Source organism: Palaemon carinicauda, chromosome 31 (assembly GCF_036898095.1).
Source record: "Palaemon carinicauda isolate YSFRI2023 chromosome 31, ASM3689809v2, whole genome shotgun sequence".
Classification (NCBI taxonomy): Eukaryota; Metazoa; Arthropoda; class Malacostraca; order Decapoda; family Palaemonidae; genus Palaemon; species Palaemon carinicauda.
In genome coordinates this window covers 73898830-73912548 of record NC_090755.1, presented here as the reverse complement: position 1 = coordinate 73912548, position 13719 = coordinate 73898830, and the positions used below count along the sequence as shown (strand labels likewise).

Here is a 13719-nt window from a genome sequence, read left to right as displayed (position 1 = left end):
ATACTATCTCGTTATTTAGCCCCACACGAGGATCCTCTAATGGAGGTAACAGACATCATGTCTCTACAATAGAAGTGATGGACTTAGAATTCCTGTTCAGCCCATCAAATTTCCTCCGGAAGGCCCTCTACATGCTGAGACCCTTCCAGGGAAGAGGGGCTCTGTTGGCTCCCAGGTAGCCCAAGAACACCCCGTTCCCTGTAATGAAGGAACTGAGGCTGAGGCTAGTCCTAGTTATGCACCTAGGATTATCCAGGAGGTTCAGAAGTTTTCTGCCTTCGATTTATCACAGTACACCTGATCCCTTCATCTTATGAATTCCTTGCCCTTAACGGTTAGGAAAAAGACTGGGATCTCAAAAGGCAAAATATAATTCCTAGAAGAATACAAGTCTAGTCAACTAGAAGACAATACGAGTCTTCTTGAGAAAAGTAAGTTGCTTTGTAAAGCAAAAGGGTCCGAAAGCAATCTCATGATCTTCTGCCTGTCCTTCTCTATCCACCCCTATATTCAAGGTCTGGCGGCCAACAGCACGATGGCCCTTGAGGAAGGAGGCAATGTATCCTTGGATACTATGAGAAGTTTAGTTCTTTGGCCTTGTCCCCATCTAAACCCTTGAGTAAGCACCAAGGGTATGGCCGACCTTGCAAGAGAGGTCACTTGATTGGATATTTGGATCCATATCTATGTGCAAGTCAGACCCAACTAGACCTCTTCTATATGCCCTTTAAATGGATCTGACGACTGAAATCTTTAATAAGATTCCAAAAACATGTGCAGGCTTAGGCCTGCAGCGCCACTAAAGCCCATCTCATGGTCTTTGGACAAGGTCCTACATTATGTCTCACCTGTGAACAATGAGGATTGTTCTCTCAAGGATCTAACCTAAAAGGTTATTTTTTCGGTTGAAATAGTGGCCCTATCTGGGGATGAGGGCCACATAAGTGGGAGAACTGTATCTCTTTCCTGATCTAACCTTTCTCACTAAAGACGACCTACCCACTAAGAGAATCTGCCCTCTGAAGGAAGATGTCTCTCTAGGTCTGCTAGAGCATCTAGGGTCTATCTTCATAGAACTTCAGACTTGTGGAGAAACAGCTCTTTACAGGAGAAAACTTTGGATCAAACTATCCCTACAACTGAGGGCGAAGCTCACCTACCTTATTCGTGAAGCGGATCCTGACAGTACCCCTGCAGATAAAGATCCGAGAAAAGTTGCTTCATCACTGAACCTTTCAGTGTGTGGACTTAAGCCTCTTCGCTCATTTACTGATCGGAGGTTGTCCGGTGTGTCTTACAGACACTATACTAAGCAAATCTATGGATTGAAGCATTATCTGGTGGCGGCAGGTGCTATTTTGGACCCTGTTGTCTAGCTCTGCGATGAACAGTAAATTGATTGGGACTATCAATTAAAAAAAGAATGGGTCAGCATTTTTCGTGTGACCTCCCTTTGAATAAGTGTTGCCAAGGTAACACTATATCTGTTCAGAATCTCAGGTGTGAAATTATAAAAGTCTTGTTAAAAGAGCTTTTCTTCAGTCTGAGAGTGGCACTCATCATTTTTCCCCTTTCAAAATAGGGAACATTAATTTCATGCTACATTCATTTAGCATGTAGTCATTTATTAGGAATAAATGTCTATTAGAATGCAGTTACGTCCTTATTCGCCCAACAATTGCATGTTTAAGATGCCATAGTTTCTCGACTTACTCATGTAAGTATTTCTCATATTTTAGTATGCCCACAAACAACGGATAAGGACACTGATATTGGTTCCGCAATATATACAATCCTTGAGACTGTTTGTATTCTCAGTGTATACTTATGTTTGTTCATACAATATATGCTAGCTTGAGGCCCCTTTTCTAATGTCTAAAAATGACTCTTCCCTGCAGGGGGCAGGAAGCACCAACATTGTTATGCTTAGTGATAATGACGGATAACGGTAATGTCATTTGTCTCAATTGGCCCTTTTGGCCGTAGAAATGTTGTGCCAAGGTTAAGGCACTGACAAAAATCCACATATGCATTAATTCTCTGGTATGCTTCCATCAGGATGTCATGGCTTGAGCCCAAAAAACGGATTTTGAGCGAAGCGAAAAATCTATTTTTGGGTGAGACGGCCTTGACATCCTGATGGACCCACCCTTCTTTTCTATGAAAAGATCTTCATGGTTTCCCCCCCTGATCTACTGTATCTGTAGCACCTTGCTCAATGCTACAAGGAATGACCGCCAGAGGGAGTTGGCGCGGTTGTGATACGATAGTAGTAGGGGAACCAGGGTAATCTTTATTGCGGCTACCCTTCTAATTCTGCCACGTATCCCCCTTGAAGCGTAAAGGCTATTCGGGGTACAGATTGCCATGTGGCGTGTCAAGAATACGTCCCCTGATTATATACGATACCCTTGAGAGTAATCTTAAAGGTACTCGCGCCAGAAGTTAGAATTCTGTGAAACCTTTGGTTTGATTCTCTGGGAATATCACTGTAGTCATACATACCCTTGGGAAGCTACTACAGGAACCTTCCATCAGGACGTCATGGCCATCTCGCCCAAAAATAGATTTTTCGCTTCGCTCAAAATCCGTTATATGATACATTATTCATGAATATATATATTATGGTTATATAGTTGAAAAATGTTTGAATATTAGTTAGAAAGTGTAAAATTATTTCTCATTACCTGAGGTTGAAGAATTTATCCAATATGGAAAGAACCTTTTTTTTGTGTCTGTTTATGAATTATAGGAATTTATTATAATTTTTATTTTTATTTTTTTTTTAGCTCTGCATCAAAATTCTCCCTCAATCATTCCTTACCCAGTCCCCTATCTTTGACCTTTGATTCAAAATATATGGAACATTATTGTTTATTTGAAAATACAGCTTTGTGTTGAAAAAGAACATACCAGTAAAGTATAAAATTTTGTGATTTTATCTATGCTGACTAGTGATAACTAATCTTTGGCTGCTGCTTAATTTTTCCACTGATTGATTTTCTTGCTCAGCTTTCTGACTGCTTGCCAGTGGCCTAGCTGATATATCAATTTCCCTTTTCATGTAAGATTTGCACCTGTGACACATGAAAGCACCTTCATATTTTTTTTTCTATGACTGACTGATTGCATCATCACTGAGTTTCGTGATAGATGCAACCCTTCACTATGCCACTGTCTGCTTCTACAGCAGTGACCACTCTTCTATAAGTGGTCATACCTGTAGCAGTGACAGTGCTTGGACATAGGCTTAAGGACACATCTTTACCTCTCCCCATGCCGGTCATCATTATTTGCCCTCTACAAGACTATACAGGAAGAGACTCACAGCTAGCCATACACTTGGATCCCCTCTTGAGTAGTCTGGGTCAAAGGTGCCACCATCAAGCAAAAATGTCAACTAGGATCCCACCATACGCTTAAGACTTGATCTGTCTGCAACCCTAAGTCTTCTTGTATCTGTCATTTTTTCAAGAGCAATAATGACTGCAGGTGATATAATGACAGTGTCAAGCACTAAAGATCTGGACAGTACCAAATGTCAATGATACCTTTTGGATTGTCTTATTTTCCATATATAGCAGATCAACTGGTAGAGGGCAGAAGTGGCCAACCCACTCAGTATCTCCTAGTAATGGGTTTCCCCACCTGACAGGCTCTATTCAATGGTGGTTTAAAGCCCATGTAAATTTCATGTTGAGGCAGGCAACTGGAGAGGAGCTGTGGGAGTTAGAAGATATCAGAGTTACTTACCAAAAACAAGTAGACCACACACCACAGCCAGTAAACTTAGGAAGAACAGTAGCAATATTTAGATGTTACAGGTCTTGGAGGTTAATGTTGCAAAATCAGGTAATTCCGGAGATGAATGAGTTTCCAAGGTTCTACAGAGGACTAGTGATAAAAAATTGAAATCTACCCACTAAAAAGAGTTTATATAAACCACTTTTAGGTCTTGAATTTCTTTTTCTTTCTAGATTGCCTCAACTTGCGTATGACACATACTCTTGTGCTGGCAACCTGTAAATTAGGTTTTGACATTCCTGGACCTCAAAAACATGACAAACTTACAACAGAGTTTGTATTTTTCCTAACATACAAACCCGAATTCTTTACTATAGGAGACATTCTAGCACGAGCTGGAAAATACGGCAGAAAAACCTTAACAAGGTCGTTAACAACCGGGCAGGTAATTACAACCTGTTGGGGGGGGGACCGCCGGTCGGTAGCTGCTGTTCACCTTCAATCGGATTCTAGCTAGGACTATCCTAGGGGGCGGTGATGGAGGGAAGATTTGTGTAAAGAATTCGGGTTTGTATGTTAGGAAAAATACAAACTCTGTTATAAGTGTGTCATTTGTTCCTACACTTGATACAAACCCCACATTCTTTACTATAGGAGACTTAGTCTTGAGGCCAGGGTGGCCAAGGAGTTCCCTATTCCTAGGAAAGATAGTCCTCAGACTAGACTCTTTTGAAGCAACAATCTTTCGTTAATCTTTTTTCTTTGTAGATCCCCATAATAACAGCACGACTGAAGGTTTGTAGCTTCGAGGAAACAAATATTTCAGGATGAAGTGGGTCAGGAATATTCGACTCGGACCCCTTCAAACTTATAATTCCCCCGACCTTGCAAAGGGGAAACCTCGTGACCACGAGTATAACTTATACCCTGTGAGAGGAATCAGATGAGTATCATACCTTATTTCCATTGGCGAGTCCAGCTGAAACTGGATACAGACTAGGATCCCCATGGGAGGGGGAAGGTGACGAAGAAGATAGAGGGATGTCCTTCTTAAAACCTAGTGTAACCCTGTATCCTCAGCCAATGGTTACTGTCCCCTGAAAGGGCGTAAGGTAGCTACAGCACCCGTTGACCTGTCACAATAGGCCCTATAGAAAGGGTGTCTAGAGACCTATGTGTCATGTCGCTCAAATAGTGAGCGGTGAATGTAGATTGGCGTTTCCAGACCCCAGCGCTTAAGATTTGGGAGACTGAGAAATTTCTCTTAAACGCCAGTAAGGCAGCCACTCTCCTAACTTGATGGGCTCTGGGTTGTGCTGCCTCTGTCTCCCCGTGAAAAGACCTCGCCATAACTTTCTTGAGCCAGAAAGGGATGGTGTTGCGAGAGGTTCTCTTCTTTACCTTGTTGGTACTAAGGAAGAGATGACGGAGACGTGGTCTGAAAGGTCTGGTGTGCTTCAGATATTTCTTCAGCGCCCTGACTGGGCATAGTAACGACTGGTCTGTATCCTGTGTTACCTTATTGAGGCTGGAAAACTGAAATTCTCGAAATCTCTCATTGGTAGATGAAGGATTATGAGTCTAGCCACCAAGCCTGGTACAAAGTTGCGAGATACTTCCCCCCCATCCCTTAGAATAGGTGACGACGTAAGACAGACCATGTAGCTCACTGAGCCTTTTAGCCGAGGACAGAGGTACGAGGAAGACTGTCTTAAGGTTCGGAAAGTAACCTGAGGCCCTTAAGGGCTCATATGGCAGACCCTTCAGGGAATGTAAGACACGTCTCAAGGTGATGGTCTAATCTTAACTGGGGGCCAAGATCACTCAAAACCCCGAATCAACCAAAGTGATGTCTTCTGAGGCGGAGAGGTCAACCCCTTCTCAGTCTACAGATGAGGCTCAAGGCTGAGCGATAGCCCTTAATCAATTAATCAACGAGACTGAGAGGAGCTTTTCCTCACTGAGGTACAAAAGGAAGTCTGGGAACTACTGATTCCTTCCTTTTGAGAACCCAATTGCTCCACATGGTCGCTGTTGTAGCTGGTAAGATTTCCATTGTCTTGGCCCCAGCCGTTAGGACTTCCTGTAGGGACTGCCTGGAGTCTTGATTTGACAAGTCCTCGTGGCTCGCGAGGTAGCCAGCCGATTGTACCAGCCCACGTGTCAAGCCAGAAGGGACATTGAAGTCGCTTCCATTGCTGAGGCTTCTGTGACTGAGAAGTGCCTGGAAGAGTAGTGTCTCTTCGAGGATTAGCCCGGTGTGAGCCTAGCCGTGAGGGTATCCAAGATCAGAGGAGAAGGGTTGACGTCGCTGATCTCGGCAAACAGACCAGGTTTAAAGGTCGCTCAAGAATGGCAGAGGCAATGGACAGTGACATTGCACTAGCAGTTAGGACAATGCCCTAGAGACTGACCATATATTATATGGTCAACGACCAAGCCTCCTCTCCATTCCAGCTAGGACCAGGCAGTGGCTGCTGATGACTCAGCAGATAGACCTATAGGCTCCCCCAAACCCCTCCACCTTAGCTCACAAGGATGGTAAGATTGCAGGCACTAATGGCACTAACGAGTCGCAGCAGGACTCAAACCCCAGACTGTCAAGTACCAGTCAGAGACGTTACCCATCAGGCCACAGCCAGAAGATGAATTCTGGTCTTAGGGTTTGGGGTGGACAACATAGCCTGTTTAAGGTTGAAGTGTCAAGAGGTTGAGGAGACAGATACAAATCACTGAGGCATGAGATATGACACTTAGTTCTTAGAGTCCTTAAATAGGAGGATTCTAAGTCCATCGACGGTAGCTCTCTCGAGGAATCCTCAGGCTGCGCTAATTCCTTGCGTGTTATTACAGGTAAAGTGGAGACGCGAGTAGCAGACAAACCTTATGTCTTGCCCCTCGTATCTTTCTTATCGAAAGGGGAAGAATGGTAGAAGTCGGAGTATCTGGAGGTATGGTGAAGACCGTTGACAAGAGTCGGAAGATTATGACAGAAACTCTTGATGACGATGGTCGCGCGCATAGCGCTAACTGCGTGCGTGCGCGGACACTGTGCTAATTGTTACGAGAGCCCGACGACTCAGCGTAACTGAAACTCGAAGGTTCCAAGTTGCGTGAACTCGGAAGTCTAGCGCGACAGAGGCCCGAAGGACTCCTAAGGTCATGAGAACCCGTAGGATCAACATGACGAGAGTTCAGAGGCTCCCGATCATGAAAGGGTGATCGTCACGAGACCCCGAGGGGTCAACGTGAGGAGAACCAGTAGGTTCAAAAAGACGTCTCCTTACAGCAAGAGGGGGAGAACGTCAGGGATGAAGATAACTCCTCCGCAGGGTAGATTTGTTCTCCCAAAGGAGAACGTTGCTTAAGACAAGGCTCTCGCTCCGCCCCTCGAGGAGAACCAAAAGCTTAAGAGGGAGGAGCGTGGATCACCAAACTCCTACAAGTTTTCTCTCGTGAATAGGAGGAAGGGTCTCCCGAAGGATATCGCCTAAAACAAGCTTTCTCCCTGCTCTATGGGGAAAAGCGTAGGCGTAATAAACACTCTCGCAAACAAGGGAGAAGTCCTCCCGAAGGAGGATATCGCCTAAGGCAAGATTTCTTCCCGCTCTATGGGAAAAAGTGTAGGCGTAATACTTTCTCTCTTGCAAACGAGGGAGAAGTCCTCCCGAAGGAGGACATTGCCTAAGACAAGCTTTCTCTCAGTTCTATGGGAAAAAAGCATAGGCGTAATAATCTCTCTTGCGAATGAGAGAGAAGTTCTCCCGAAGGAGGACATTGCCTAAGTTTTCTCCCAGTTCTATGGGAAAAACGTAGGCGAAATAATCTCTCTCTCGTGAGCGAGAGAGAAGTCCTCTTGAAGGAGGACATTGCCTAAGACAAACTTTCTCCCAGTTCTATGGGAAAAAAGCATAGGCATAATAATCTCTCTCTCGTGAACAAGAGAGAAGTTCTCCCGAAGGAGGACATCGCCTGAGAGGGAGAAGTTCCCCTCGAAGGAGGAACAAGCCTTAGATTTGCTCTTTCCCCAGCTCAAGAGGAGAAAGCAGTGTCTTCGGGGACGAGATAGCAGAGGTAAAACTCATCGAGCTGTTCGCCATTCTTCACGAAAGAGGGAAGGTTGTTGAATGGCTGAAGTGGGGAAGCTCTCCCTCGGAAGGGGGGTGGTTCTCTCACGCAGCCCAATTCCGAGGAAGGTTATCACTCCCTCGTAAGGGGAGGTTCTCTAACCCCTGGAAGCGAACCTCCTGGCAGCAATCTATGTTTCCCAACAACAAGTTGATCAAGTTGCAGGTTGACGAGTGCTACCTTGTAACATGGGCAGCTCATGACTGCCACATGAAGCGCAGGATAACGAACAGAGCGGCCGAAGCCATCGGCATTGTGTTCTGAATCGCTGCTATCTGGGTGTTTTCTTTTAGCCTCTCTAACATGTTTCCCCTTTTCCTTTTGCTCTCAACCGAAGAGAAAGGGAGCCGAACCCCTGCATCTTCTTCTGAGGTTTCCGAGAGACTCGTAATCCTTAACTCATCAGGGAGCAATGAACTGGGAAGGTTGTCCTGTCTGAAACACGAGAGCGACGGATTGACCCCACAAGTGTATGACCAGAGATTTGTGTGTGTAGCGCTAATTGCGTGCGAAAACCTTGCGTGACAGGAGTCTGAAGACTGCCATAAGAGTAAAACTCTTGATGTTCATGGCCGTGGTGTTGATTGAGTGTACACGAACACTCCACGCGACAAGAGTCCGAAGACTCTCTGTCATATGAGTAAAACTCTTGGTGACTTGTTTCACGAGAATCAGAAGGTTCAGCGTGATCGTGTGTGGCCATAGAGGTTGTGTTGCGAGAACCCGAATGGCCAGAGCAATGGGAAATGGAAGTTTCCCTTGTCACGAGACACTGAAGTGTCAACATGACTAAATGCACGAGAGCCCGAGGTTTCAGCAGCTAGAGTTACGAGAAAACGAAGGGATAGTGCACCGGGAAACCGAAGTTTCCTTGTCACGAGGCCCCAAAGGGTCAGAGATCAAGAAGTCGAAGGCGAGAGCGATCTTCTCTGAAGATAAGGAGTGAATGGAGACCTTCAAACTATTATGCCAAGAAGAAGGTTTGAGGTCAGGACGCGCTTTGCCCTTGGTTGCGCTCCTGGCTTCTTCGATGATCCCTCGAAAGAGAAAGACGACAGCGAGGCAAAACGATGATGAGAGGGAGCGCTCTTCTTATGTTTGTGCCAAGAGCACTTATAGTCTCGAGAAGAGACAAAAGGCAAGGAGAGAACGAGAACGATGATGTCTCTTCGGCGAGAACATCTAGGTGAAGGCGCGCTAGCTCTCCTTTTCCTCTTCTCTCTCTCCCTCCTGACCTCTGAAGAGGGCAATGACGAGGAGGAAGCGCTCTTCTTATGTTTGTGACGAGAGCGCTTATAGTCTTGCGGCGAGACATCTCGTGAAGAAATAGAAGGCGAGGAAGAGCGAGAACGAGGATGTCTCTTCCTATGTCGCCTGTGTCTCCGGCGAGAACGTCTGGGCGAAGGAGAGCGAGCTCTCCTTTTCCTCTTCTCTCTCTCTCCTTCTTAGCCTCCGAAGAGGGCGAGGACGATGAAGAGGAGGAGGAGGTACTGCGATGTTTGTAGATGCGCAACGGAGTGCGAAGTAGGTGCCGTAGGAGCTAAAGTTACTATATCCACTAAAACTTCCGTGGGCACCGACTGAGTTGATGGGAGGTAGGCAAGGTCCGGAACTCCCGAGGGTTCCAAAAACAGAACGGGACCTGAGGCACTACCTTGCCTGCGAGAAACTGGTTCCAAACTTCCTCCGAAGGGGAACCTGGAAGTCCAAGGGCAGGCCATACCGCTCATACATGATCTAGAATGGAAGCAGTAATAGAGTCATTCCCGGTGGGAAAGTATTGCCCCACTGGGGGGAGGCAACGTGATCTGCCTGACCATCAATGGTGCCACTCTTCCTCGACTTCTTCCCGGAGGGAGGCAGGCAAGGAAGAGAGGAAGAGTCTGAAGGGAGAGATCGAGAGGCTGAAGAAGAGGTCCGTGACTCCTTACCTTCGACGGCGATCCTTGAGGTAAAGAGTCCTTCTAGGACTTCCTATTCAACCACTCTTGAACTTCTCCAACTGAGAGGGGGACCACTTCTACATACTTAGCAGGGGGAGCCTTCAGAACACCTATGACCTCTGTACTCAGGGCATAGGGAAAGAGGATCCACCTCCAGTGGCGACATAAAGGTGCCCGGAACACTTCCTCATAATAGAGGACATTACATCTAACAAGAAAAAAGAAAAAGGATTAATCAAAAAACCAAAACAGAAAGGCTAGTCTGCCAGTCAAAAGCAGGAGCAGTGGTATTACCACTGCGAGGGCTAGAATTCGATTGAAGGTAAACAGCAGCTACCGACCAACGGCCCCCCCACCACTAACAGGTGGGTAATTACCTGCCCGGTCGTTAACGACCTTGTTAAGGTTTTTCTGCCGTATTTTCCAGCTCGTGCTAGAATATCTCCTATAGTAAAGAATGAGGGTTTGAACAAATATTATATATATAATTTTCATATCCTAGTTCTCCAGTTCTCAAAATACCTTGGATTTCAATTGGTAGGAAAGATAGTCCAATTTTAAGTTGTATGTTATGAGCTTGTAATTGCTCCAACATTTTTTGGTTCTCACCCTAGTATCAGTGGCACCTTGTGAACGGTAAAAGAATTAGGATATGTAGCCCATTATGTTAGCTATTTTAACACCTATTAACAACATACTAATGGATGATAGGATAAAAAGAGTCATCCTTGGTCAGGGAACTTTTGTGCAATCCAGATCCTCATGCCTTTTATAAGACTGGAGAAGCAGGTTCTGCACAGATAAGACGGTATAAGTATCTTGGCCCATCATTAGGAAATGTGGCATTAGTCATTTTCTCCTGCGGTATTGAGCATTAAAAAAATCAGTAACTAATATATTGACAGTGTGTTTTAGAATAAACCTATTACAGATTAAATGCAAACATGATTTCCCAAAGCGAGCAATCGTCTTTTTTAAAACTGCAGACCCTAGAGCTTTAAAGGAAAGAGAGTTTTCCAGTTCATATAACCAAGTTCCAACTGAACTGGACCATCAGTAGGGTGGAATATCATGGAGAAACTAGCAACCTTCCACCTAAATAGCAATTAAAAGTGAGACTGAATAACTGGGTAGTCTCTTGAACTATGGCTACCTAAAACAATTGGCAAGAAAAGTGTATCCCCCTTGTGGGGCAATGATAAACTAACAACTCAACTCCATAACCTGCTTATCATTTGCTGTGCTAAAATTTAACAAACTAATACAGTAGGTTTCCTTTGGTAAAATATGAATTTCTCTCTTTGAAAAAAAAAATGCATTTAAAGTAAATTACAAGAATGTTTTAAAAATACAGTAAAGCACTATGATATCTAATAGCTACTGATATATGCACAACAAGTTTGATTCATTACTTTGAAAATAATGTTAACTTGCAATTTTCAAAAATATTTTCCTTTGATTTATAGTACTTTAAGAAAAGAAGAATAATCATTGTTGAAAAAGTAACCACTTGGTAATTTTCATTCAAGTTTGTAATTCTATAGAAAGTAATTAACCCTTTTACCCCCAAAGGACGTACTGGTATGTTTCACAAAAGCCATCCCTTTACCCCCATGGACATACCGGTACGTCCTTGCCAAAAAATGCTATAAATTTTATTTTTTCATATTTTTGATAATTTTTTGAGAAAATTCAGCTATTTTCCAAGAGAATGAGACCAACCTGACCTCTCTATGGCAAAAATTAAGGCTGTTAGAGCAATTTAAAAAAATATACTGCAAAATGTGCTGGGAAAAAAATAACCCCCTGGTGGTTAAGGGTTGGAAATTTCCAAATAGCCTGGGGGTTAAAGGGTTAATGATTCAAGTAAATGCCTAGCAAAATAAATGAGAAAAGTTTAAAGCTTAGGGCTAAAGTAATATTGTAAGACTGTTAATCAAGGTCATGTGTTTAAAATTGGTATCCATACCTTTGATCTAATTATAAGTAGAGACTGTTGCTTTCCTAAATTGAAGGAAAGCTCTACATAACCACCATTAATAGTTAAGGCCAAGTAGTCGCCGATGATTGTGGAACGTTTATTCAACCATACTAAGAGACCATCTGAATTTGTTGCTCTGAAGCGAACCTTGAACTGATTTGTAGTTTGGCCTCTTTTTCTGAAAAAGTTGAAAAGTTAAATAGTTTATCTACATTACTCGTAATCCTATAAATATTTTTTTTGTTTTACATTTTAATTATTAAGATACCTGAACTATGAGGATTTTAAAAGATACAAGTTTGGTCAAAGAATCTAAGCATGCGGTTAGTAGACTAAGCTCACCCATCCAACTCTTCCCCCTCGGTTACTCTGTTAATGCTGTTATCTAAACGTTCGTCTTCAACCATATTGTCGTCTTCCATCATTGTCTCCAACCCACTGTAGTAAACCTGTTCCTCTAAAACTGTCATGATTTCATCATCTTCATATAGAGATAATATTCCCGAGCCAGTTTCTTGCCCGTCCGTTTCCTCTTCTTGGCTTTCTACTTCTTCGTCAAGCGTTTCTGTCTTGGCTACATCATTTTCTTCTCCATAATCTTCTTCTTCTTCTAAAAAGGCAACATCATCTTCAAGATCATAGTTAGTTGGGTAAGAAAGGTCAATTTCTGTCCATGGTTCCGGAAAATCATAATCTTCATATTCCTCTGCTGTTAGGTTGTAGTGGGTCAAGTTTCTGGTGTTAAAAGGAGTGAATTGGCAAAGGAATATAGGAGATTGGATTATTAGTGGAAATTATGAATGGATTGGATAAAGGGTAAAGGACAATGAATTATCAGATTAAAGGATGGTAAAAGGTATTGCAGGAAGAAGAATAAAAAAATTTGGTTAGTAGAGTTATTATTCAAACTCCAAGTCGTGTATCAATCCAGAATGAGTTCTGTGCATGTGAAATATTTCTGATTATCTTACAAACCAATACCTTGAAGATGTTAGTAACATTAATCTGAAGAAAAGTTAAGTGTGTAAAACAAGAGTTCAGGGAATAATTTTGAAGTAAAAAGAAAAAAAAAAGTGACTGATTAACAGACCTAATGTTTCTGAATGCCAAACAGGAAGGAGATTTTTACTTACATCCTATATACCATGTTAGGGAACTTTAGGAATGTCTTTCCATCAAACTTGACTGGTTTCATCATTTCATTTTCATTTACATCTGTAGAGTAAGGCATTAAAGGTAGAATCTCAAACATAATTATAGTTTATATTGTATTATAATTGAATCTTTTTAAGCTTTAAAATATTTTAAAACAATGTGCTATGAATGACCAGACTTCCAATACTTATACGTAAAATATAATTAGAGTTCAAAGTCGATATTAAAAAAAAATATAACCAATTTTGATGAATAAGAGAGTACTTACGTTTTTCACAGAATTTGCCGGTGTAAGTTGTTGGACATTTGCACAAAAACCGGCTGAGGAAAGGTTGGCACACACCACCATTATGGCATGGGTTTCTTAAGCATGGTGGACCACGATATCTAGAACAAATCACACATTAGGAAATACACTACTGCATACCTTTCCTTTCTTATACATTTTATTTGGATGTATTTTTTACTTTTGGATTTCCAAAGTGAAAATTGCATAAAAACTGGCTTATTGAAAGTCTTTCAATATTTCTGGGTCGACCTGTGGCGGCCGGTGAAAAGAGTCCTTCTTATATACCTTTTCTGATAAAACCTTCCAATTATACCAGAGAAAGATAAAAGCATGGAATGCTGAGGTTACAACCCTCGCGCGAGCACCTTTTGGGTGTCGTGTATAAAGCAAAGGCGCGTGAAATCCACTATTCTCTCCCCAGAAATAGATTTTTCCTTCGTCAAAATCCCTTTTTTGATGATCAATCTATTCAAGAAATT

General features: G+C 42.9%; 1 protein-coding gene across 1 annotated transcript in view; it reads right to left on the bottom strand.

The window, feature by feature from the left end:
* The window catches only part of LOC137624794 (agrin-like), a 112052-nt gene that overhangs the window by 13697 nt on the left and 84636 nt on the right, over positions 1-13719 (bottom strand). The window contains 4 exon segments of the mRNA XM_068355748.1: positions 11785-11974; positions 12139-12531; positions 12930-13011; positions 13220-13338. Of these exon segments, the coding sequence (XP_068211849.1) occupies positions 11785-11974; positions 12139-12531; positions 12930-13011; positions 13220-13338 (784 nt within the window).